This window comes from Puntigrus tetrazona, chromosome 6 (assembly GCF_018831695.1).
Source record: "Puntigrus tetrazona isolate hp1 chromosome 6, ASM1883169v1, whole genome shotgun sequence".
In the NCBI taxonomy this organism is placed as follows: Eukaryota; Metazoa; Chordata; class Actinopteri; order Cypriniformes; family Cyprinidae; genus Puntigrus; species Puntigrus tetrazona.
Window position 1 is genome coordinate 26,426,217 of NC_056704.1, and position 26,803 is coordinate 26,453,019.

The window sequence follows — 26,803 nt, forward strand, 5'->3', positions numbered from 1 at the left end:
AACAAAGAATTTGGATTTTATGGATTTTTTTAGGGTTATTATGGGCTATTTTGGCCAAAAGTTAAAATACCTTATTGATGCATTTGATTCTTACAAACTTGCATCTTATTTTTTTACTCCACAAGACATTAAAAGATGGATGATTGCTGTGGATTATTGTGGTGGTTTTAATCGGCTGTTTGGACTCTCACTCTGACGGCACCCATCCATCTGTGAGCAAGCAATGCTACATTTTTCCAAAAATGTTATGAGGGGAAAAAACATTTTGGGTGAACAATTTAACTACGAGTTAATGCAGTTAGTAAAAGAAATGATAAACGAATCACACTGCTGACGTACGCTGCAGGCGAAACATGACAAAGTAGTCACAGGATCATGTTTCAGTGTTAATTTAATCATACAAATGTTCAATTATACATACAGGAAAAGGCTTTTCATATTTTCTCTTTTTCACTGTGCTATCATAGGACTCTATGCAAACTCTCCGCTCAGTCATACACCATGCCACGGTGCAGAAAACCCAACAGATCTAACAGAAAAAAAAGAAAAATCTGAAAAAAAGACAATAATGCAGCAATGAATCAATCACACTTCTCACATGCATAAGCAACACCAAAACAAAAAACAAAAATATCCAGAGTGTAATTATAAATTGGAAGGAGGCCGTGAAGTGTGCAGCGCTTGGGATGAGGACATTCACTAAGAACAGCTCACAGGAAGACTTGACTGATGACTTCACATCATCCAGTGAGCTGTTTATGGGCTGAGCATTAGGCGAAACGTCAGTATACTTCTGTCCTAACGGCGACCAGTTTCAGAACATTAGCTTCTTTTATGCTTCAACTGTGAGTGCAACTTTTTGGAATATGAAGGGACTGTCCCTTAAAACACTGCATAGATCATTTGCAATGTAAAGCTGAAGCCACAGCATTTCTAAAACACTGGACGCAACGTTGGTATTATTAATGGCGAAATTTTCCAGGTGCATAGAACTGGGGGGAAACGGACAAGAATTGCCTGATGTGTTAAATTTAACAGGACAAGCTGACACTAATCTCTGTTACCCTGACGTAAAGGTCAATTTGGGCTCAGTGATTTGCATACTGCTTGAGGATAGCAGCTAATTTGTTTAAAACCAGGGGTGTCAAAGTCGGTTCCTGGAGGGCCGCAGCCCTGCAGTGTTCAGTTCCAACCCTGCTCCAACACACATACCATGTAGTTTTCAAATAAGCCTTAATGACTTGATTAGCTGGATCAGGTGTTTAATTAGTTTTGCATCTAAACTGTGCAGGGCTGTGGCCCTACAGCAACTTGTCTCGACTCCCCTGGTTTAAACCATTTTGTCTTCGTGAGCTAACTTTTATCTCAGTAAACGGACCAATAAAGAAAAACATTATAAGAGACTTATTAACTTTTCGTTGTTGTTTATGTCTTAGAAATTGCCTAACCATTGCAGCGAAAGTAAAACAGCCTTTCAGATATATGTAGCAAGATATAAACATCCAAGAAGCTTTCCGTCATACCAAACACAGAGGCACGATTTAAACCAAATTAACTCCACAAAACTCCTTTACGCATTAAAATATTATTTGAAGCGTCCCAGCTCCAAATCTGCCATTTCAACATACAGCAACAACTCAAGGATACAAATTAAAAAGAATATTTGTGGATAAATGCAAATGTTACAACAGAAAACTATTGGTACCTTAGTAAGATTAAACATAAAAAAAAAAAGTGTGTAGGGAAATGCCCTTTCAATGGAAGTAGTGCAAATACCACAGACTTCAATTGCAGGCACATACATATCAATGCATTTTCAGGTAGAGAGGTACATATCCAAACTATTTTCTGTCACAGGCAACGTTCACTTGCATTTAACCCAAAATATTCCTTTAAAATGAACTCATTCTCACACTTTCCCCCTCATTAAAACACCCTCAGCTCATTTAAAACGGCTTAATACCATCGTAGGTCAAGGTGAATGACAGAAATGTATGATTGGGAAAATCAATGACGTGCTTGTGAACTCTTAGGTCAGTAAACAAGGGAACCAAAGCCACATCTGCTTGCTATCATCTCTGATGGACTGAGTCATTACAAGTGGAAAACCAACATCAGCACTCTGAAACTCCAGAACAACATCAATGTAAACAAATATGATAACAGCAACAAGATCTCTGACGACAGCTATGACTTGACCTGTGGTGGCAGTACAGATGTATACTTCAATATAATGAGACGTAATGTGCTCTTGTACGCTGTACAGGTTGCTGGGCTTTTGTTTTTTTACTGAATCCAGAGAACAGTTTTGTAATAAACAATTACAAGTGGCTGGCAAAGGACCATATGAAAGCAGTTACACAATTGAACCTCCAAGTAGGCACATTGACCTTTTTTCTCAAAACTCCTCAGTTTGTAAAGAAAAAGTCAGAGAACATTGATGAAAAATTATAAAACTACTTGACAGGCATTAATTCTTTGTTGATGGCTTTTGTGCATGGCTGTCGCACACATATTGAGGTGACTACCGCAAAAACCTGTCAAGAACAAACCCTGGTCATATTTCACCGCAAAACCAAAAGGAAGAAATAAAAATTTGTATTTTGCTTAAAGAAAACTCAATCTGCTTTAGGACTATTATTAAGATTCCCTTTGTCGATATAATGCAAATGCTTATTTTTTGCCATATGTTAATTGGTTGCATTTAAATCAGGCTTATAAAACATTAGTGCAATTGTAAAATTAAATGTGAGAACAACTGAATTAACAACAACAACAAAAAAGCCATGTTTTATTAAAGTAATACATTTTGGGGGGGATAATGTACTTAATTGTCATGGGGCAAAATCTATCATAAAAGTCTTAAAAACATGTTTTATTTTCTGTGTGCAAAATATAAAATGTTTATGCTTTCCTATTGATTTTACTGTGAAACATGACTCTCTCATAAGATGCACTCATCATTCACTCATCCACCCGTCCTGCCTCTCTTTGTCTTGTGCAGTCGTGCACTCACTCACACATCTGAATTTACCGCTGTAATGTGACAATACAGATAAAAAAAAATGGTGTATTTTTCATTATATCTCTTTAGAATTTCTAGCACTCATCTAAATCTAGCATTCACACATGCGTAACTCAGGTGTTGGTTCAATATTGATTTGGAGCCAAACAGATTTGTCCACACATTTATGTGATGATGTGGTGCGTCGGGGGGAGAGGAAGGGTCACCAAGTCTTTAGAGTAAATCTGTTCCTCCTCTCACTGAACCCTGGAAAAGGGCAAAAGCAGCAGCTCTGATGAGCTACCAGGTGGTTTCTGTGTCTTAAGACTGTCCGAATGGGAAGGGTCCATTAATGCCCTGGAACGAAACAGAAACAATAAGATAAAGCACTAATGTTAAAAGACCACTGTTAAATACATTTTCTAAAAAATCATTAAAAAATTGGGCGAAAACAAAACAAAAAAAAAGGCCCAAATCTCTGGCTTAAAGTCTATGCGATTACTATTATCATTGCCACATAGATTATTACTCAGAGAGTTATAATGAGCGATGAACAACTAAGAGAGTCAAAACCCAATTATACACAGATATTTGACCTGCAGGGGGCAGTTTCATAAAAGACGCTAAGAAAAGTGGCGCCTGAAGTCCAAAACCTGACTTGAAAAAACCTAACAAATCAATCAGGACTAAAGCTGACAATTTTAGTTCACGCATTCTCTTTAATTTGATTTAGCTTTAGTGATACAGTATTTCATTTGAATTTGATGTGCATGCTTAATTTTAAGCTGCCCTTAAAGGAACACTCAAATAGGCTCATTCTCCAACTCCTCCTTAGCATAGCTTAGCATAGATCATTGAATCCAGTTAGACCAGTAGCATCACGTTCAAAAATCAACAGAGAGTTTCAATATTTTTCCTATTTAAAACTTCACTCTTCTGTAGTCATGTTGTGGGGAAAAAGTGGAGTTTTCCATTAATATCGATCATGGATCAAATCGATCCACAATGTCAAACAGTGAATATTTGTGCTGTTTAATGCATTTAAGACGTGTTTTCCTGAGTGGATAACAGACAGGTCACATGTATATTTTTTCATCTGTAAATGTTATAAAGACATGCAAAAATGTAATTTTGGCACCAGGAGTGGACGAGGCTTACGCGAGTGAACGAGCACTGCTGCGCACAACACAGATGGAGCAGCATAGAATAGTGCAATAATTCTCACTTTAATATACATTCTGCTGAAATCTTTGTTGTTGGACATTAAATGTGACACAAGTAGAAATTGAATCTAACATAAGTGTATTTTTATGATAGCAGTAACTGTAAATCAAATGTAAGCTGGCTAATATAGCCCTACTAACTCAATGTAGTTCATGTTAAGTGATTTTAACTTCTAGTCAAAGAGCAATTTTAGATTGTAATTTGTAATGGTTTAATGTTCTACAAAAAAGCATACTGATCAACTGAATGTAGCACATGTTAAAATATCTCTCTCTCTCTCTCTCTCTCTCTCTCTCTCTCACTATCTATCTATCTATATATCACACATCTATCACTATCTATCTATATCTATCTATATATATATATATATATATATATATATATATATATATATATATATATATATATATACATACATATACATACACGTATATACATACATTTTTGGACTAATAAGAGTGTCAATGATTCCTATTGGTCAGTATTAAAGCTCAGCTTAGCCAGACAGCTGCCCCTAGCCTCACGTAGCCAGATCTTCAGACTGATGGCTCAAGGCAGGGGTGTCAAACTCCTGGAGGGCCACAGCCCTGCAGTGTTTAGCCCCAACCCTGCTGTAACACAAAAACAATGTAGTTTTTAATTAAGCCTGAGGACGTGATTAGCTTGATGAGGTGTGCTTAATTAGGGTTGGAGCTAAAATGTGCAGGGCTGTGGTTTGAAACCCCTGGCTTAAGGTCTGAAATCCACGGTAGCATTCATTGGCCAAGGCCAGCCCATGAGGCCATTTGACTGACCTGACAAACAACCAATCACAGTTAGTTTGGTTTAGCGTCGCTTTCTGGGGTGTGGAAATGTCGGCATAATAACAGCCTTGTGTGTACAACTACGTATTTTGAAGAGGCTATGTTGCAAACTTTAAATATATCTCATACTTTTGAAAATCCATTCCTTAGTTGATCCTGATGAGCGTTATAAATTTCTTTCATTAGGGACATTGGTGTCAAGGCATCTTGTGTGCCTTATGCATCAGACTTTCAGCCAATGGTAAAGAAAGAGCCCCACGGTGTTTGTTAAAGCAAACAACTATAACTTTGAAGTTTGTTATACTGGGATGATACACTATACTGCCAAAAGCATTGGCACACCTCCTTTAATGAACAGCTTTGACTACTTATTTTAAATTAAGTACAGATCTTATTGTTTAAGCATATAGTGATATTCTAGGGAATTGTCTGCTAATTCCGTAGCAACAGTTTGGACAGGACCTTTTCTATTGTAACATGACAATGTGCTCTGTGTATAAGACAAGGCTCAAAAAGAAATGGCTGATTCAGTCGCTGTGGATGAACTTCAGAAAGTCCTGACACTTAATCGCAGATGAACACCTCTCATGTGACTTTAAATGCAGACCTTGAGGTAAAAACTCATCACTAAACACCACTGACTTGTACATATATACACTATATGGACAAAAGTACTGTGACAGCCCCTTCTCTTTAACAGAAAAAAGGCACATCCAAAACTGTGGCAACAAAGATGGGAGCACAATCCCTGTTTTTAAAAATGGTATTTCATCTCTGCTGCAACAGTTTTAGAGGTATCTATAAAATGACTGTATCCATACAGTCATTGGTGTTTAGTGATTTGGCTCAAGATCTGCATTTAAACTCACACCAGCGGTGTTCAGCTGGAATTAGGACTTTACGTTCTGCAGACTAGTCAAGTTCTTCCACACTGACTGAATTAATCATCATTTTGAACCTTGAGGCAACACAGAGGAATTGTCAAGTTAGAATAGAAAAAGGTCCCGTCCAAACTATTGCTATAAAATAATTTGGAAAGATATAACATACACAATTCAATATCACTGTATGTTTGTAAGCTTTAAGATTTGTATTACTATAGTAAAAATTGTTTATTAGAAGGGGGTGTCCCAATACTTTTGGCAATATAGTGTATATACACAACGGGTTTACTGTTAGCAACCTGGGATTTCAGCAGTGACTTCTTTAACTGCTTAATAACTTTTCTTCATCAGCTCACATGCTTGTATGGAACTCCATCTTGTGGCCAAGAGGCAAAGTTTAGGGCCCTTAAGGGCCAATTAAACAGCCTCTACATTGACATTCACGGATTCTTTTATGATTTTATTCTACAAGGCAAGTTGCACAAATGGGTTGAAAAGTTCATTTTGTTGTTTGAAGACCTTTTGGTATGTCTGAAATCAATAACTTTGGTATAAAGAGTCTGACAGGGCTAAAACCCACACTTACTGGAGTCACGAGTCAGCAATAATGTCAGCAGAGAGCCAATCAGCCCTTTTTGGCTATCTGTATGGAAATTCGGTACAGGTTTTTCCAGTATTCCAGGAAAATGCTGTTGGCTGGGTTTGGGAACTATTTCAATCAATCAGTTCTTAAGAATTGGTTTTGCATAATCATTAAAATCTTGTAGAATTCACCACTTAATCATATAATAAAATTAATATTGCAATGTATTACCCAGTACTGCTATAATGAAATATATAAAAGAATACAAAAGCAGTAAAATCGAGTTTTTACCTTAAACATGTTGAATATGCTGAAAGACTACTGCTGAATCAAATGCCCAAAAATAAATAAATTATTCATAAGACGTTTTAGAGCAGATTGGTTTAGAATTATTATATATTTACTGAATCATCAAAGGGCTGTATCTCTTATCCCCGGCTGTATCACACACGAGCGGAATGAGGAAAGGTGTAACCAAACACGGTGAATCATCACAATGTGCTTTTCTTTGGTGAGATGTCACAAAACAGGGCAGGGAACAAAAAGGTGACACATTGTTGTTACATGACCTTCTGTGCTAACAGATCATACGGCGGTCAGCACATTGAGAAGTTTCCAGTGTAGACTTTTGGCATGAAAGGAAGATTTTGAGAGGGAGTTGAAAAGACCTGCTGAGTGTCTAATCTTGGTTTTCTGAACCCATCTTGGCTTGACCTTTTCACTTACCTTTGGAAAAAGCCACTTAATCATGAACATTTATTTTAGGATCACAGATCTGGGCTCTTTGGGTTACTAAACTAGACATAATCATTTATATCATTCAGCTGGGTGATACTGAATATTTAAATATCTGTGATGATTTTGTTACAGATATATACTGCCGTTAAAATGTTAGGGGTCAGATTTTTTTTATACTAACCAAGACATTAAACATCAAGAGCTGCATGATTATGATATAATTGTCGATTAATCCCTTGAAATTGTAAATGTGATTATTATTTACAATCATCACAGTTTACATTGACTAATGTTTATACCATGATTCAACCGCATTCCATATTTATTTAGCTAAACTACAAAAGTAGTATCACTTTTCTATAGTATTAAGCCTCAAATGTGAACAATACATGAGATTTTTTATTTAAAGAAAAAAAAAAATTAAAATAAGCATAGTATTATAATGCTATACTAAAACCAAACCCCTTGCAAAATGCGAAACCCCTTTATCCCGATTATCAATAGCACTCCTGACAAGCAGTCTGTTTCAATTAATTATTTGGAAATACTCCAAACGGCATACATACCTGGCTGTAAGTCACTACTGATAAGTTGTTTTGGAGACCATTTGGTGTAATATTTACAGAGCTGTGATTGAGTCCATTTTGATCTTGCTGAATGGAGTCCAGAGGGGCCTCCCAGTGGCCCCCGGGGTCTTTTAGATTATCCTCATTGGTGTCCTGCTTGTTCTTTTGTGGTGAGGCGAAAGGGTTGAAGTCTCCCTCCAGACTGCGGTGTGGCTGCGTGTTGAACTCTGTCTCGAAGGAGGATAACTGCTGTGTGACGCCCAGCAGGCCTCCTTCTTCCACACTCAAGATCACCCAGATCACATCTGCACAACAAGGGGAATGAGGTGAGCCACATGTTCTTCAAGTCACCAAAGTTGGTTGTAGTACTCAGAACTTGTGCTCTAACACTCCGAATGCGAACTATCATACTAACTGTACTATTTTCAGAATTCAGTACGCAGAAAGAAAATGATACAGGGTGAAGTTAGCTTGAGGATGAATGAAGCTAAACTGCATATCTCCACAGAAATGTAAATGACCACAGTGTTCTCCTTTTTGGGCAAACTTTTACTTTTAAAACATTTGTTCTTGCCTAATGCTTGCATGCTCAATAGTTTAAAAGTTGGCTTGTTCATCAAAACAGATCTGGAGCATTACATCCCTTACTCATCGATGGATCCTCTGTAGTGAATGGGTGCCGTCAAAATCTGTTCTGATGAAGAAACACACTCATCTACACCTTGGATGGCGAGTAAATATTCAACAAATTTTCCTTTTTTTCGACGAACCATTCCTTTAAATATTTTGTTGCATGATGCATTGAGTTAATAATAATTATTGACATAAGTAATAACGTCATAAACTATTGTATGTGACCACTGCTTAGTCTCACTGGTAAAATGATTGTATCTTGGATAGGCTGAAATATTAAATACTATTAAATATTTAATATACGAGTAAATATTCTGCAAATTTTCCTAATAATGTTATGCATTTTAAAAAGTTGAATTTTAGCCTAAAATATTAAACTTTGTAGATTTACGGACCCTTTTTTACAAAACTGTGATGACGCATTTAACAGTCATAAATATCGTAAAATCTTGAAAGTTTTTTAATATTTATAACACCAGTCTTTGTATGATATTACCTTTGCATACAATTATAAAAAAAAAAACCCAAAAAAACCTAACACTAATGCGAATTAGAAATCAAAAGCTAACTTTTTGGGGAGTTTGACACCATTGAGCTACCATTGGTCCGAGGCGGTTACAAATTCGGAGAGTTGAAACTCCACCTTCTTTGATGCAGAATTTTTTCTCGGTTTGTTTCTCATTCAGCCGAGTTCACTATAGCTCAGCTGCCACAGATATAACCACACCTGTACAATCGCCCACGGAGAGACTTTAAAAATTCACCCAAAGCAATTAATTCCTACAAAGAAATTACAACGAAGCTTGTGTCAACGTCCCAGAGTTGTGCAAAAAGTAACGCAGAGAAACATCAGATGCAAGTTTTCCAAAGCCATGAAAAGAACGAAAGGAAAAGTAGCACGCTTTTCAAACTTCTTTTTGCTCTCAAACGATGAATGAAAGATACGATGAAGATAAGAAAGTATATCGGGCCTTTAGACTGCAGATTTTCAAATAGTTGTATCTCAGCCAAATCCTAACAAACCATAAATCAATGGAAAGCTTATTCATGCAGATGGTGTTTTATATGATGTATTTTGTGGTCCAGTGTCACAAATGCGAATGCAACAAATATATTTACGGTACAGTGCTCTTCAAGTTACCCCAACCGTGCTGAGAAACCTGGATATGCGAAGAAGGCCCATCTCACCTCCGTAGAAGAGTCCGGTGGCAGTGCACATTCTCCACTGGCCCTGGTACATGCCGGGAACGGCCGGACTGCGCATCTGCACGCTCACGTCTGAGATCTCCTGTGGGTCCAGAGAACGCACCATCACCATGTTCACGTGACCAAACTGATCCCCGCCAACATACTTCAGACACACACCTGGGGGCCACGACTCTGCACCTGCAGCGAACACAGGAACAACACTGAAGTTTGACAGAACAGAGGTGTGAGGAAACAAGACCATCAATCCTTAAGAGGCAAAACTACTATTAATATTCTGCTATCCGTTCATTTTAGGAAACAATAATCCATAATTTGGAAAGTGGAAGAAAAAAAGTATTAAATTATCATTACGAACATGAATTATTACTGTATTACAGAATACATAAATAAGACGTAAGTCATGCCATTTTGAATTACGGTCTGTGAAAGCATAAAACACAGGTGTTCGGACTCTTCACATCTTCAACCAGAGCAAGTAAACTTACCCGTGTTCTGTATCCTCCATGTCTTTGTGAACTGTGTGTCAGGAGGAACGGACTCCCCCTCTCCAATCGTCACATCTTCCACAAAAGACATTGACGGCGTGTTGATATTCGGACTCTCGAAGTCATAATACGCACCAATAGCTGCTTGGAGGTTCCTGATAAGACACAAATACAGACCGATCAAAACTGGAGATTCAATGACAATGCAGTTGCAGAGAACAAAACAACATGTTCAAATGAAATTGACAAAAAGCAGATCAATCAGCCAATAGATCGAATATATAAAGCTGATGCCATTCAAAATTTTGCTTTATCCAGTGGCTTGCAAGAGGAACGCAAGCAATTCATCACAGATCCAGCAAAATAATGGAAGATTTATTATAAAGCACACGCATGCAATAGAAATTTAAAATCGTGTGTATTTCCTAAAATATTTGTATTTAATATGCAAAAAATAAAACTTAACTTAACTACATTTACCAAATAAACTGACTGGTAAAGTACTCTTCAAAACAAAAGAAGGGAGGGACAAACTTGTGTTGGCCTGTGTGTAAGACCTCAGATGAAAGTACACTCGTGCATTACGTAACTCTGAAGGAAACTTTATAACAGTCTACCCATGTCAACGAGCAACAAATTCACGTAAAGAACGCATAAACGCTAAAGTGTGCACGTTATTATCAATGGAAACCCAACAGATTACTGTGGTTAAGCAACATGTTATTTTTGAAGAGTCGTGACTGAGTAACACTGGACAATGTCTGTCTCAAAGCACAGCGAGCCCCTACCTAGACTTCATTTTAAACGCACGATCCTAGTCAGCAGCATTTCGGGTCAGAAAAGCCCCGGCGTGCTGCTCAGATAGGGATCTTGAAATGTTTTGAAACACAACCACTGCTGTAGCGAGCCACTAGCACAAACAAGCTAAATGTTTGACAACTGACATGAATAAAACGATCCAAATTATTTAAGAAAATTCATTTTTGAGGAGCTAAACGTCTAACGTATTACTTGTTGTTCACGTGAGCCGAAACGTTACATTTGCTGTCTTTGCAAACAGTCAATTAGCCATTAGCTTGTTGTGTTTTTCGCTTGAGACCCATTTAAACTCCACTGGGCTCGTGACAGCTGTCCTGGCGTTGCTATTTATGACACGCAAGACATTTTAAAGCAGGAAATCGCAGCGGAGAGCTCTTTCGGTTTAGTTCAGCACTAGGCCGCGGCCGAGTCCCCGGACTCACCAGTTGGTCATGTCCAGGAAGAAGGCGCAGCCCGCCGGGTTGAGCTGAAAGCCCAGCAGCCTCTGGAACTCCGAGATGAGGACATCTTTATCCGTGGTGCCCATGCAGCTGAATTTTTGCATGAGCTCCGGATCCAGGTCTATGTCCATGCCCTCCATGAGCATGCGGCTGTCCCGGGGATAAGTTTTAATTGAGTCCGAGGCCTTCTCCAGTCATAACAAGCGACCCGATAACAAGCTCAGTACGCATGGCTGCGGGCGGGGCGTGACGTCACGCGCGACGTAACTATGGTGCGGGGGAACGTCAGCTGTTGCTATTCGACTGTGTCTGCGGCGTGTCGTAATCCAGAGCATTCATACGAACTCTAGGCCCTGTGTAGTGTCGTGTGGTTGCATGCAATGCTGCTTTCACATATAGGACATGCGACGGTGTTAAACGATTACCAAGCAATTTTACTTTTTTATTCACGTGGTTTGTCCATAGTATGTCAAGCAAGCCATTGTAGGTGCGCAGTAAACACTAAATTACTAATGAATAAGTAATGAAGTTGTGCACTCTTACTAAAGTACTGTCGGAATACCATAATAATGATTGGCTCACCCTTATTCTTCAACTGAGATATATATATATATATATATATATATATATATATATATATATATATATGCATGAGGTAAAAATGAAATACAATGCACACTGGATTTTTATTTAAATTATTTTAAATAAAATTGTATTGTATTTAATATATATATATATATATAAAGTACTATTAAATATAATATATATATATATATATAATGTATATTTTTTCAGTTATTTGTATTTAAGAATTTTAAAAATTAGTAAATATCCAGTGCATATATTTGTTATTTTTGTGTTGAAACAAATTATGTCGTTTGGTTATATTCATGAAATCATTTGCATTCAAGGGCTTCGGTAATGTTATAATCACAACAATTTTCATTTATTTATTAATTTATTGTATGTAGTGTGTAATGCGCATTTCATTCCTATCTGCATAATTGTAACACACTGCTGTTATTTCAGATTCCAGTTTCTCAGAGGATGACCCCACTGCTTGCATCAGATAAAATGAGAAACCAGGCCCACCATCCCGTGTGAGTGTCTCGGTAACCTGATTAGCCAGCCTGTCAGTAATAATAAGGCCAGGTCTTGGATCTAGGACCCATCGCTGTGTCAGCTAGTGTGAGATGACAAGAAAGACTGGGAGAACTATAACCACAACGGGAGACGAAGGAGTGAGTAACTTAAGATAAATCAGAAGGAGTGTGTTTCAAGTGTTTGTGCTTGCACGTGCATGTTTTACTTGTTGATGAGGGCTGAGCAGATTTTATTCTAGTAACACTTACACCGTGATATACTTAGGTAGAAAAGCATTTGATGATGGTATATATTTAATGGTGTAAATTTAAAAAGGAAAATAGAATCAGAACTAATTCGGAATCCTTTGTAGTGTTCTCTACACGGCTGTATTTTGTAGATAATACCCTATCCATAAAGAACAGACATTAAGTCAATTGTTGTCAATTAAGCTTCAATTTAATTATTCAAATTTATTTTATTGCTCAGATACAAAATTATTACTTTTTAATTTAGTTTTATTATAAAATTAAGTTATTTAAAAGTGCAAATAACCTTTTTCAGCACACTATTCTAAACTAAATTTTAATAATATTTAATAGAAGTTTTATTATGTAAATCAATTCAAATTGAACGTTTATTGTACTATTTAAATTAATTCATAATTTAATATTTAACTTTTTTAAATTAGTTAGTATACAGATTAATAGTGTTAATATATTTCGAGATATTGTTCTAAATTTAACTTTAATAATCTAAAAAATAAAATACACTTATAAAATTAAATTAAACTTTAATGCATGAGTTATGTTTTATTATTTGAATTACGTTATTACACGTTTGTTTTGTTTTTGTTTTATAAGAACATTTTTATTTTGATAATATTGTTTAAACAACCGTCCCTTAAGGGTCTATCCCCATTGTTTCAGTTCCTTGCATGTGCAAACATACTTGGCAACGCAGCTCTTTCTGTTATTTCGAGCCGTATTACGCACATTTTAATGTACGCTGTTGACTGATTTGTAATCAATTGTTCAGTTATGCACTGAAGAGAACCGGGGCGTCTGTATCGAGTCAGACAGACAGACAGGGAGACAGACAGGGAGAGAGGGAGGGAGGGGAAGGAAAGAGTCTTTTCAAAAAACCCATGGAGTTTCTTGGCAAGGGGAGGGCAGAGGAACACAAACTGTGGGTGGACCCCTGTGACAATGTAGATCAGGCACCTAAACCCTCCCTGGTTGAAAAACACTACTACCACGAATGCTTACGGTGGTTAGTACTGCTGTGGATCCGGGAGGCTGCTAGTTTAAGTTTAATTCCATGGATAATACAGGCTTACGCTGAATAATACCAGGTGGACGAGGACTAATAGGCTGCTTATTGCAGGTAAAGAGGATTTGTGTCCAGACCCCCAGACAGACCCCTGCTTCGCCCTGTTCCAGACTGAAAGGCCAGGAATGTCCAGTCCCGCACCAGACGCTCAGGCCGGTCCAGACCAGACTGAGAGTGACGGGTCGTCTGAAGCGTCGCCCCAGGGTTTGAGGAAGCCACCTGGGCATCTGAAGTTGGCACGCAGCCTTTCTAAATCAGACTCCGACCTGCTGGCTTCCCCTCATTGTGAGGACGACGGGCCTCTTGGTGGCCGAAGCGAATCCCTGTCCAACTGTGCTGCTGAGAGGAAGGAAATGGAGCAGATGCCCTCGTTTGCCTCCGAATGGGACGAGGTAAGAGCTGATGAGCTGCACAAGAACGTGAGACTTCCTCTCGGGGAGGCAGAGCAGACGCGTTAAAAGTTTTGAATTTACACTGAAAGTTACTTTGAACATGCACTTTTAAAAGATCGGGGTCAGTGTGATTTTATGTTGTTTTGCGAGAAATGAAAGCTTTTATTAAGCAGGGACGCGGTAAAGGCGTGTATGTTACAAAAGCTTTTTAAAAAATGCTGCTCGTCAAAGAATCCTGAAAAAAAATGCACTGCTGTTTCAACAAAAATATGAAGCAGCACTATTGTTTTCAATAATAATATAATAATAATAAATGTTCATGTGTGAGTTCATGTGTAAGTCAACCTTGTCCAAAAAAAACAAAAACTTAAAAAGCAGTTTCAAACCTCAGTTCATCTCATAGCATGGAAATGTGACAAATTAAAGTAATTAGTCTGTTTTTAGGAGTAAAGCAATAACACAACTTGACATTTATACTGTACATATACTTTTTTCTATTTTATTTTCAGAGAAATGCATATTCATATTTGTTGTGTAACACTGGCACAATAAAGTCATGTTAAGAAAAGGTTTTCTTAATTAAAATAAAGCTTAAATAACTAAAAATGAAATACATATATTAGACGAACTTTTTAAAATAAGCTGAATAAATAAAATCACTAGAACTAAAACTAACACTAACAAGTAGTGATATAAAAAAAAAATACAATACAATACGTAACGTGAATAAAATTTTAAACTAGATTTAAAATGAAAAGCTAACTTAATACATTAATTAAAACAATAAATGATACTGGTTCAGAACAAAACACGAGACTGAACGATGACAGAATTGAAGTTTCTGGTCGTACTGTCTCTTTAAGAGATTAACTGTTACTCGGAATGAAAAGTAACTTTTTGTTTCATTTTTGGAACTTTCGTTACGGGCAACGCAACAATGTAATGTGTTACTTTTAAAAGCACTGGTTGTGGGTGGGCAGCGCGCGCGCTCGAGAGAGAAGGAAGGGAGTCTTGACAGTATCAGCGCCAGTGGCTGAATGCTGAACGCTTGGCTGGGCCCATCAGTCCTTCTGCTGCTCTATGCTGGCCGCAGCGCACGGGGCTAATTGGGCCTTAACTGTCACTCCGCATCTTCTCAGGAAGCTTCCCAGGGGTCGGCCCACGCTTCTCTCCCCTCTCCTCGCGCCAGAGCTTTAGTCATCATCGGCCCGAGCAGTGCAGCGCTGCCTTCACACCTCGCGCTAATCACAGCCACAAACACGCATCTGATTCAGCCACTGATCGCCGTTATTGGCACGGTCAGCTGAGACTGTTGTAGCAACGTCTGAGACGGGCAAACGTATGTGTATTTTCAGAGAATAAGACGGAGCCTTAAGCCACACAAACTTGGAGGTTGTTGTCGTTTTTAGCTACAGTCTCTTTAAACTTGGTACAAAGCCTATATAGCATTGCTTTGAGGGGCTCAGATCAAACAGCAGAGAATTTATGGGTTATTTCTATAGCATTGCTGAGGTACTTGTTTAGATTTAGTTGCTTGGATGTTGTTAGGTGGTTGCACATGAGGTATATTTATATATGACATTATAAAATAATATTTTGTGCATTTTTTTAATATATTTAGGATGCATTTAATTTCAAATGTTGAATTTTGGTTATTTTTTGTTTGTTTTATAATGAGTTGTATATTGTGTATATATACTTAAATAGAATTTCTGTATAGTTTAATTAATTTTTTTTTTATTTCCAAGGTTAGTACTTTTAGTACTCAAAATTATTTATTTCAGTTATTTCACATTTCTGATTTTTATTTTTTATGAAATGAATATTTTATTTTATTTCAGCCTTTGAAAAATGTTTAGAGTTTTAGTTTAAAGATTATCTAACTGCAACTAATGAAAACCATTTTAAAAATTAAAAAATCGGCTGTCAAGAAAACATTTTTTTATTTGCGTTTAGTTTAAGGCAAGGCAAGTTTATTTATATAGCACATATATTTCATACACAATAGTAATACAAAGTGCTTTACACAAAGTAAATAGAATAATCATAAAATAAAAAATATAATCATAACAACAATTTAAAGATTTAACAACTGATTTAAAATAAAAAATAAAACAGTTAAAAATAAAAAATGTATTGTATTTTATGGTTCAGCATTAATTTTAGCTAAAAAAAACATTTAAATGAATTAATAAATAAAATAAATAAAAACTAAATTTAAAATTAAAGAAATAATAATTTAAACCTAAATATGTTACAACAATGTTATAAAAATGTATTAACCCTAAAGTAAAATAAAAATACATAACAAAATAAACTCTAAAAATTAAAATCGAAAACATAAAATAAAAAGCTCATTAATAAGCACTATAATAGAAAAAACACTTCTGCTGTGGTGATCTGAGTGGTATCCAAGGTGTTGCTAGGCGGTTGCTTTGTTTTTCTTGGTTCTTGCTATGGCTTTCTAGGTCATTGCTAAACAGACGCAGATAATGCAGTAACTTGGCACATTAATATTAAATTCAGTTGTGCAGTCAGATGAGTGCATATTTCCAGTATTTTACAAACGCTTGACTTGCGCAGCTCATCCAATCAGAATCCAGAATCAGAACGACCCGTTTCGCAAATAAAAACACTTACCGCTTCTTAACTTTGATCGCATTTATGCTCAAAGCTTTATGAAATATTATTGTCCAGTGCTGCCGGGAAGGATTATATTATGAGATTTAGGAGCGCTGTTCAAACTGTAACCAGTTTAATAGAGCTGCTGTCAGATCATCTATATACGGTGCTCAGGAATGTCCTGTTCTCAGAACATCCTGTCTCACATTATATATAGATGACATCTATAAGTCTGAGAGCGGGTGGGTTTGGAGAAATGGCTGTGAGGATGAGGTGGTCCTGCTGTTAACACACCAATACAAACCAACTCTGAGCTGAGCGCTAATATACAGGAGACAGAGCCAACATCCTGGCACGCTCCCGCACCGTATCCCGCCGCAAAACAGCTGCGTCAGCGTTTGAGCGTTAGTCACGGTAATGAACGCTCCTCGGACACAACTTCTGATCCGTGCCATCTCTTTCTTATAGAAAATCTTCTCCCATGTGCCTGTGCTGTGGCATGCCGTATACAGTATCACCATGGCTGGTTTTGGATGTGTTTGAAATGCAATGCAACCAGCGTGGTATAAAAAGAAAAAATTACTTTTTTTTGATTGACAAAGATTGACAAACTCAAATGCTTACAAGTTTTGATTTATAAATTTTACTTTTTGATGCATAATATTCAAGGCATTGAGCTCTCGATGAGGTTTTTACCATAATACTAAAATCACACTTTTTTATTTTATTTTATTTTATTTTATTTTATTTTATTTTATTTTATTTTATTTTTATTTTATTTTATTTTATTTTATTTTTATTTTATTTTATTTTATTTTAATCAACTGCCATAAAGGTTTACACATAAACATATTTAATATTTTACTTTTAGGTACCAGGAAACAATAAAATGACTCGATCATTAAATAATGAATCATTTTTATAGTATTTTTATTGTGTTTTTTTGTTTGTTTGTTGTTGTTAAATCAGTTGCTATAAATTTAAATGACTTAAACATCAATACAAAATGTAATTACATTTACATTTTTGTATTTAGTTGAGGTTTATTTTTGGTTTAAGGTTTGCATATCAAAATACTTACTATTTTACTTTCCGTTAACAGACTGGAACACAATAAAATCACATAAACATTAATTAGATTTAATTAAAACATTTAAAAAAAATTTTTTTATAGTATTTTATTTATTTAATCATTTGCCATATAGATTTACACGATAAAAAGACTCAATTAATAATGCAAAATTGTATAAAACTTTATTTAATTGTATTTTTTCATTTTCAGTTTGTTTTAACCCTTGCACACCTGTAGGTAATCTATAGGGGCGTAGGAAAAAATGACCCAAAAACAGACGCAGCTTCAAAACCAAAAATAATAACTCCCATGCCTTCATCCGTTTTGCTATTTATAATAACTCGAACGTTAAAAATAACAGAATCAGTTTTCAGTGATGCTCAAACATGGATACTGAAATAATTTCATGACAGTTTTGGTCACACGTGAATGTATGTCCTCCGTGTGCAATTTTAAGTCCGTCAGTGTGACTTTAGCAGCCCATAGCTCAGTATGTTAATGTTTCAGCACTTCCGCAGAAAACCTGTTTAAAAATAATTTTGTGTTTGAGTGAGCGGTCAAACATGCTTTCCGCAGATGGCAATATAAGTCTCTTCATAATTCATACGCAAACGGAAGATGTCAGGGGGAACGTATCTTCAGATGGCAAGTGAAAGATGTGCACGGGGGGGAAAAGAAGTGGGCGGCAAATGCTTTCACCTGTCAGAGAGCTTCTGAGACTTTACATGTGCACTGAGCTTCTTCTTTTTTTGAGCTGAAATCGACATTCATTTTTCCCATCAAAACCAATTGCATTTACATGAAAACAAGAAAGCAGGTAGGAGCACGAGTACAGCGGGTAAATGATTAATGGTCAACGCTAAAGCTGCTGAGTTAACATGAAGGTCGTTTTAAACAAAATAATGCATTAATGCATTTAATCAAGCGCTATGCCTCGTGCAACTTGTTACTTGTTAGCGGAGACAGATGACTGAAATACATCATTTTTCACAGGCGCAAAGCGAGAAAGCGTCTGTAAGCGGTTCTACGCTATAATGAGTCTCTTTCAGTGATGCATGAATCATAAATAAAATAAAGCATTCACATATTGGTTTTATTTTATTTTATCAGTGATTAATAATAAATAAATAACCGAATAAGTCATAATTTAACAACTATAATTATTTTTAGCACATTATTTTAACCCTAATTTTAATACTGTATACAAAAGCTTTGTGCTACTCTTATTTGGTTTATACAGTATATAACATGGCTAAAATAATGTTCAGTTTTAATTTATGCACGATATTACAGATTGTTAATACAAATGTGGAGTGGATGTATTTCTAGCAATAGCCAAAAATATAGAGTATGGGTCAAAATGACTGATTAAATACAATTATTGAGATATTAAGTAAAGATGAGAAGATACAGTATATCAAAACATACTCTCTGTATTTGCATGCATGTTCATATAATTTATATTATCCATAAATATATTTAATATATAAGCATAACATATTTTTCTAAAATGTATACGGGTATTGAGGTATTAAGTAAAGATCATGTTCCTTAAAGTGCCTTAAATATATCAAAACACACTCTCTGATTAGCATCGCTAAAGACTTCATTTGGACAAGTTTAAAGGCAGTTTTCTCAATGTTTCCATTTTTTTTTTTGCTCCCAGGTTGCAAATCGGCCAAATATCGTCCCATCCGAACAAACTATACATCAATGATAAGCTGACGTATTCAGCTTTCACATTGATATATGAATCTCATTTTCACGAAACGGACCCTGATGACTGGTTTTATGGTCCAAAATCTATATTTACCGACAGTGGCATTTATAGACTGGTATCTGAACGAGATCCTATCCCAGTGTCCTGGTGTCTCTGCTTTAATCAGAGAGGCTCTGTGGTGTCAGCAAGCCATTGGCCATCGCTCCGGTCTCTGAAGCCTGTAATCTTGTTACTACTCTGGCACACGGGAGGAGGCAGAGCTGTATGAAATCTTTATTACCCCCCGACTTCACATTTTCTCAAGCTGCTGGCTTCTACATATTCACTCATTAGGTCGGACATTGTGTGATGTTCCTTATTGCTGTCTCTGCAGAATGAAAATGCTCGCCTTTCATGAACTGTTTTTGGAACTCCGTGGCTGGAGGCTACGACCGCAATAACTCTCCCGCTACGTCTCGGTCTCTCTCTACACTTCGGTGAATTCCTCAAAAACGACATTCTACGCATTTTGAAGGAATCTGCAGTCGATACGTGTGGTCCTTCTTACACACTGTATGTTTGTGAATGAAAACATGGGAAAAAAAGGAAAATATTTGGGTAAAAAATACAAAAAAACATTTAAAAAGCAAATAATAAAATACATGCTGATTCACGGCTGAAAGTTTCAGTTATTGTAGTCCATCTCCGTTAAATTTGTTTTAGGGCTTTTTTTTCTCATACAGGATTAGTTAACTAAAACTAAAAATAAATGATTTCAGTGAGTTGCCAAAAAATTTATCATTTCAATTAATCCAAGTAAAATAAGCAAAAGCTAATAAATAATTTATATTTGAAAAATATATATTTTTAATTAGAGTGAAAATGTAAAGTATAAAAATAAAATCTAATTGAAAATATTAACAAAAAAGGTAATAGTATATCAACGTTATTGATGATTAAAAAAATTTAAGTCTAATTTAATATCATTAAAAATTACATGGCATCTAATTAAAAATACTACTGCTGTCAAATGATGAATCAAGCAATTTATTGCATTCAAAATAAGTTGTTATTTACATACTATGTGAGTGTATATATTATTGTGTGTATATAAATTTTTATTATGCACATGCATGTATATATTTTAGAAAAATATGTTATGCATATATATTAAATTCATTTATGGATAATATAAATTATATGAATATGCATAAATGCATGTAAATGCATGCAAATATAAAGAAAAAAAAGAAAAAAATAAATATATATATATATATATATATATATATATATATATATATATATATATATATATAAAAACACTAGTATATTCACTGTATAATATTCCAAATTAGCATTTGTGTGCATTTTACAATATAATAATATTTTGCAAAGTAGTGTCCACCACCACAATATACGACTTCTGACATGAAACCAGCAGTATTGTTATAAACCCATCTTAAAAGTCAATATGAAAAATATTACAAAAGTAAAAGGGGTTTGCAAACCTATCCAAATAAAACAGTTTGCATTGCAGGACCTCTTTTTATTTGACAGCAATTGATTAGTTGGAATAGCATGAATAGCATGAAAAAGAAAGCAAATACAGAGTTCATTTTGATTTCCAGTTGACATTAACGTGTTTGACATTAACCCTAATATAGAATCTTCTCTTAATGCGAGCTATAACATGCCTGTACTTCTTAACACGTATGAGCAGATGAAGCCTGGAATGAGCACAGACAGCTGAGGGATTCTGGGAAGTGTACCATATAACGGTGTGAGGATGCATTGTGCATTCTATAATGGATAGACACGAAAAGTGTACAGAAGTAAGTCAGTACAGTATGTAGGTTACTTGAGAGCGGGAAATGCAAAGGCCTGTATGGCTTGAGGGGATCTAGCACGTGGACCGTGGCATCTGACTGCTAAATGAATCTAGGGGCTTGCCAGCATGTTGACGCCACAAGCACACAGCAGATGAGTTTGCCAGACTTTAAATATTACATCAAAAACCAGCATTTTCTATTTCAGGCCTCTCCTAAAAGTCTATTGATTTGGAGAGTAATCTTCAAGCTCTTACACAGATGGAGAAGCGTTCTTATGAATGCGATTTCGCTTTGCCAGTCTAGTCGGTACGTTTTTTTGGTATATCGCTCAGGGCGGCCGGGTTATTAATTGTTTTTAAGGTTTTGGCCGATTCGTAAACGCTACCGAACCAAAGGTGTCTCCGGTAATGGTCTTTTTTTTTTTACTCTCTAGGAGAAACCCGTTCTTTCACATTAAGGTTTTCTGTGTTGTTGTCCCGGCAAACAACGCGTATGAATTATGAATTAAAATCAGTTCTAACGAAGGCCAATGAAGACTAACCGGTCATGGCAGATTACAGTGAAATTAAATATTTAACCGCATTTTATAACCTTTCTTTTCTTGCTGTTGTATCGTAGATTGAAAAGATCATGAGTCTTATTGCTGGCATCGAGATCTCCGAGGAGCATCAACCCGCATCGAAAGGTAAATAAATATGAAAGCTACATATGAAAAAAAAAAAAAAAATATATATATATATATATATATATATATATATATATATATATATATGAGCAATGTCAGTAAAATGTAGCAAGTTTATTATTTAGATTTCATTTTATTCAGCTATATTTCAACTTTTTTGATGACATAATTGAAATTTCTGGGTGTTAAAATTCATATCACCACACTTACCTATAACTATTTGAGATAAAGACATGAAATGCAGGGTTTGCAGATTATTTAGTTTGTTAGCTGATTTTTATGATATCAAAGCTTAATAACCTACAAACTAAGAAAATGTTAAAAACGTTGCGGAGAAAACAGCGCTGTTTGTATTTTGTTTCCTCAAGAGTTGTCTTTTAGCAAGACATATTAAATGAACATTAATACATTTATTAATAAATACCCTTTTAGTTTATGTTTAAATGTAGACTGTTTTATCCTTATATTGATATCTGCATCGTTTTTATTTATTAATAGTAAGTATTAATTTTTCTAATTCTATAAATTATAGAAATTTGAGATTCAAATACTAATATGCGTTCTCCCCAGACGTGTGTTTAGTGTTAGATTAGCGTTGCATTTATGTTTTATTTATTATCAGGAGAGGAAACAAATATGTTTTTAATAGGAAAAACGGATATTTACAGACAGAGGAGCGCATTTGGCACATTTAAAGCGAAAGCATTACGAGACTAATGCTGATTTTAATACATCGACAGCCTGGTTGTAAACAGTCGTATTAATATGTCTAAACAAAAACTAATCCGGTACGTTAACAGCAGTCTAGCCTCTGTGACAGTCTGCAAAGCTTTGCTTCGGCTGAATCATCCCTCGGGTCACAGTTGTTTCTCTAGTCTTTAACAACCAGCGGTTTTCTTTCTCAAGCGCAGGCTCTCACTTTTCACCCCTATTTGGTCTCGTCTGATATTTTTTTTTTACCTGGTATTTTGACACAGACACCCTCCGTTACACGATGTGCGCAGAGGGCCTACTTTAAAGAGATGAGATCACGATCCATTTACTGTGGCCGTCGCAATGATACTCAGTAATTAGGACTTGATATTCTTTTCTTCTGGAGTGGAGCCTCCCTAGGTAGTTGCTATATATGGCGAGAGAGCACTATATTTTAATGGACTTTTCTAGGAGAGATACAATTATTTAGAAATTGTACAGCTGAGGATCACTTCAAAGGAACAGACAGCGCTATTGTTCTGTGAGACGTTGTCCTTAAAATTCTTACGGGAGTCTGTGCGTAATGAGACGCTTGTTTGCTGTTGTTGGCGATGAAAATGCCAGTGTCTTCTGAAATGTGTGTTTTTTGTTTTTTTTTCACGCCTCAAAATTCTTACCGTGTCACCGGGGGTCATTTTTTAAGTCTACTGTTTATTGGAAAAAGTTGAAGAGCTCTTAAGATTAAGACTGTGATATTGGAGAAAAGGGGGGAAAAGAAACATTCTTTTTCTGTATTTCTTTTGTAAAAATATTAATTAATTAAATAAAAACAAAAGAATAATAAATATCTAATTTTAATTAAATATAATTTTTTTATATATATTTATAGTATTTTTCTTAGAATTGTGTCATATAAATTCACCATTGCAATAAATAATATCAGAATATTTAAATATAAATTCATATATATATATATATATATATATATATATATATATATATATATATATATATATATATTCTGAAATATTATTTAAATAAGTTTTTCTATATTTAAACAGTATTATTATGAAATGTATTCATTTATCTTTCTATTTTTCATTTTTATTTATATTATTACGATACACCCAAATGTCTATTGTCTTTGCAAATAAAATTTAGATCACTATGGATTTACATTCTGATATCTCCTTACCATGGTACTGCTAGAGTCATTTCTTATTTCTAGAGCCATGGCATTTACATGTTTCTCCAAAGAACTGCAAAGAACACTACCACAGAACTACCATAGGTTTTTACATATAAGACCACAGTATCGAATGCTGGGGGTTGCTAAAATGATTGGCTTCTTGTTTTTCCTCATTTTGCTCATGTTGGATAAAAGTGTCTGCTGAATGGATTAATCTCAATGTATGCAATACATTTATGTACTACATACATAAAAAAACATGGCGGATCCAATTCAGTGTACATATGTTTTGACCATATTTCTTAGTGTTCTTCCTTGTTTTGGTAGTTCGGGATAAAAGCGTCTGCTAAATAAATAAAATGCACCCCAATACTTATACCTCCTCCGTTAGAAGTGAGCGTCCTTTTGAGTCCGCGGATGTTTGGATGCACTTAACATATCAAGACTCATTCAGTGTGTGTATATGAATAACGCCCGGCAGGCTGACAGTTCGTATGATTCCCCAGCTCTCAGCTGCATGCAGATAATGCCCTACATGCATGCATGAAGCAGCACTCATGTGTGACACTGAATTAGACTGCATCACGCTACGGAAAACGCACTCGGCGTCGTCTGCGCACGAGACGCAAGCGCTACAGTTCGATCACGTCTGGCGGACCTGAATTCTGCCGACCGGACTCGGATGTGTCCAACGTGAAGGTGGGCACGGGTGGGAATACGTTAAGTGCGGCATGTGCACGGCGCGTTTCGCTGACTTAACGTTTAACGCGCCTCCCCCCCTCTCCCCACCGATACAGTGACACATTCATGAATTTAATTCCTCTGATGATTTACCGTGGTATGTGGCTTGGCTGCGATTTAATTTTTCATAGAGAGAGTGCTGAGGCTCTGGAAGCACTTAAGCGCGGAGTGGATAGGGATGGGGTTGCAGGGTGCGGGGTTAGAGGAACCTGTACGGGATTTTTTTCCCCCTCCTGGCTGATCCTGGCACGGTATAGTGTGTGGTTTGGGTTTGTCTCTTGTTCCTTTTTCTGATGGTGTCCTTTCTGCACCAGCAAGATCAGAGAGCCTGCGTGCAATTTTAATCAGTACGGGGAGCGGGGAATAGATAGAGGGGCAGAGAGAGAGAGAGACAGAGAAAAGGGGGTGGGGGGGATTGATCGCCACGGAGAGAGAGAGAGAGTGTGTGTGTGTGTGTGTGTGTGAGACAGATAGAGAAAGAGAGGCATAGAGACGGGAGGGAGGGGGGTTTGGGAACGAGCAGAGTGTATATGCCGTGCAGCGGGTCTCAGCATCAGACGGCATATGGCAGCCCTGCAGAGCTCTCGGAAAGGACTCCGTCAATGAGAACCGGGGTAAAAAGCAAGTCAAAGAGGCAAGCAAGCCGGAATCAGCGAGTGGACGTATTGCACAGCTGAACTGAGATGTCTTTAAGGTGATTACCAGCTGCGCTACCGATGGCTTTCCGGAGGAGCACTGTGTCATTTGGATGTTTTGCTTTGTGAGCGCTGAATGCAGCTGCTGCTGTGACTGAGCGTTCCCGGATCAGGGATGCAGCAATCCTTGCCCCCGAGCGCAAGACCCTTAGGAACGTCTGCAAGAGGAACGGAGCGACCAGAGCAGGGGGCTGGGCTGCAACAAGAGGGACCGTGCCGCCAACGGGGCTTTCTTATGGGGTTAACCATCCATTGTTGGAGCTCACCTCATTTTTACCTCGCTTTGATGGCGTGCTCCGTTCTGGTATGTTAGCCCGACGAGGTGCGTCTAAGCAGTCCTTGGATTACCGTGACCGGAACGCTGCCCGATCGGGGCCGAAAGACCCTCAGGATCGTTTTCTAGAAGAGAGGAGCAACCTGTGCAAAGGGGGCAGGGCTGCAAGAAGAGGGACCGAGCCATCAACGGGGCTTCTTATCAATCGTTTCCACTGGATCAAGGCTTGGTTTTACCTCGTTTCGATGGTGCATTCCGCTCTGGTATGTTAGTCCGGCGAGGTGCGCCTAAGCTTGGAAGGACCAGGAGTACTTGGATAACCGTGACCAGAACGCTACTTGGACTGCTCGGGGAAGTGGTCAAGCCGGCTGCTTTCTAATGGTGGGAGGGGTTCCTCATCAACAGCTCGAGAGAGGAATGGGAAAATGTGCCATGAAGATCTTTCGAAGGACGTGCTGGCGTCACGCAAGGCTTCTGATGGCATTTTGGTGGACTGTTGATCAATGAGTTGGACGGATCCATGACTCTGTCGTAGCAAACTCACTGACATTGGTATTCTTACTCTCCAGCTGTTCTTAGGGCTTTACTGAAGGGTTTCGCTTCCAATTCCAAGGACAAGTCTGTTTTATCGAGCCTTGCATTGTCGAGGAATGTGTGTTTCATAGGGGCAAAGCAGGGCGCACTTTCCTGCAACTTCCTAGTAGCTTCTCGTAGGTTTTCGACGTTTTGCTGCAAGCCAAAAGCTCTCCTTGAACTTTTATGATCTTCCTGTCTGGGCAGGGTGCTTACATCCCTCGGCGCAATTGTTTGGATCAAATACAGAAAAGCTGAGTAGACGTTGCTTTGTTTGCTTGCCCTCTTCTTGAGGAGCGACGCCAAATTTTCCCAATTAATTGACTTGACGCTCTTCTTTAAAGGACTACCTGCCAAGGTCTACCTCCATACCCCATCAGCCTTGGCCCTCATCTCCATTGCAGTGAGGGCTTGTGGAGGAATCTCCATCACTAGTTTAGTCTGTATTTCTGGGGCCCTGCGTCTAGCGGAGGCCCGTTGCTCAAGCCTGGACACTGCCTTGCTGTTGCTGCTGCTGCCCTCAGCTCTGCTGGCCA

General features: G+C 37.1%; 2 protein-coding genes across 6 annotated transcripts in view; one reads left to right on the forward strand and one right to left on the reverse strand.

Moving 5' to 3' along the window:
- Positions 1-373: 373 nt before the first annotated feature.
- On the reverse strand, positions 374-11,646 carry ilrun (inflammation and lipid regulator with UBA-like and NBR1-like domains). Its single transcript, XM_043241635.1, has 5 exons — positions 11,371-11,646; positions 10,130-10,284; positions 9,624-9,821; positions 7,803-8,107; positions 374-3,361 (listed from the first exon to the last, which is right to left on the reverse strand). Exons 1-5 carry the CDS (start codon positions 11,532-11,534, stop codon positions 3,326-3,328), a joined length of 858 nt encoding a protein of 285 aa, XP_043097570.1. The 5' UTR covers positions 11,535-11,646; the 3' UTR covers positions 374-3,325.
- An 834-nt stretch (positions 11,647-12,480) lies between these two features.
- Positions 12,481-26,803, forward strand: part of anks1ab (ankyrin repeat and sterile alpha motif domain containing 1Ab) — a 32,248-nt gene continuing 17,925 nt past the window's right edge. For 4 of the 5 annotated variants that reach the window (XM_043241870.1, XM_043241871.1, XM_043241872.1 and 1 more), the window contains exons 1-2: positions 13,733-14,195; positions 22,036-22,102. In XM_043241870.1, the coding sequence (XP_043097805.1) occupies positions 13,929-14,195; positions 22,036-22,102 (334 nt within the window). In that variant the 5' untranslated portion in view covers positions 13,733-13,928. Of the gene's footprint in view, positions 12,630-13,732; positions 14,196-22,035; positions 22,103-26,803 lie in introns of those variants that run through there. The other variant, XM_043241869.1, reaches the window with a different exon arrangement.

What these genes read in the sequence shown, in the direction of transcription:
- ilrun (XM_043241635.1), bottom strand. Translation starts at nt 11,534, where the DNA reads ATGCTCATGGAGGGCATGGACATAGACCTGGATCCGGAGCTCATGCAA. An exon ending in CACCGGACTCTTCTACGGAG is followed by an intron (nt 8,108 to 9,623) that starts GTGAGATGGGCC and finishes CTTGTTGTGCAG; the next exon opens with ATGTGATCTGGGTGATCTTG. An exon ending in CAGTAGTGACTTACAGCCAG is followed by an intron (nt 3,362 to 7,802) that starts GTATGTATGCCG and finishes GTTTCGTTCCAG; the next exon opens with GGCATTAATGGACCCTTCCC.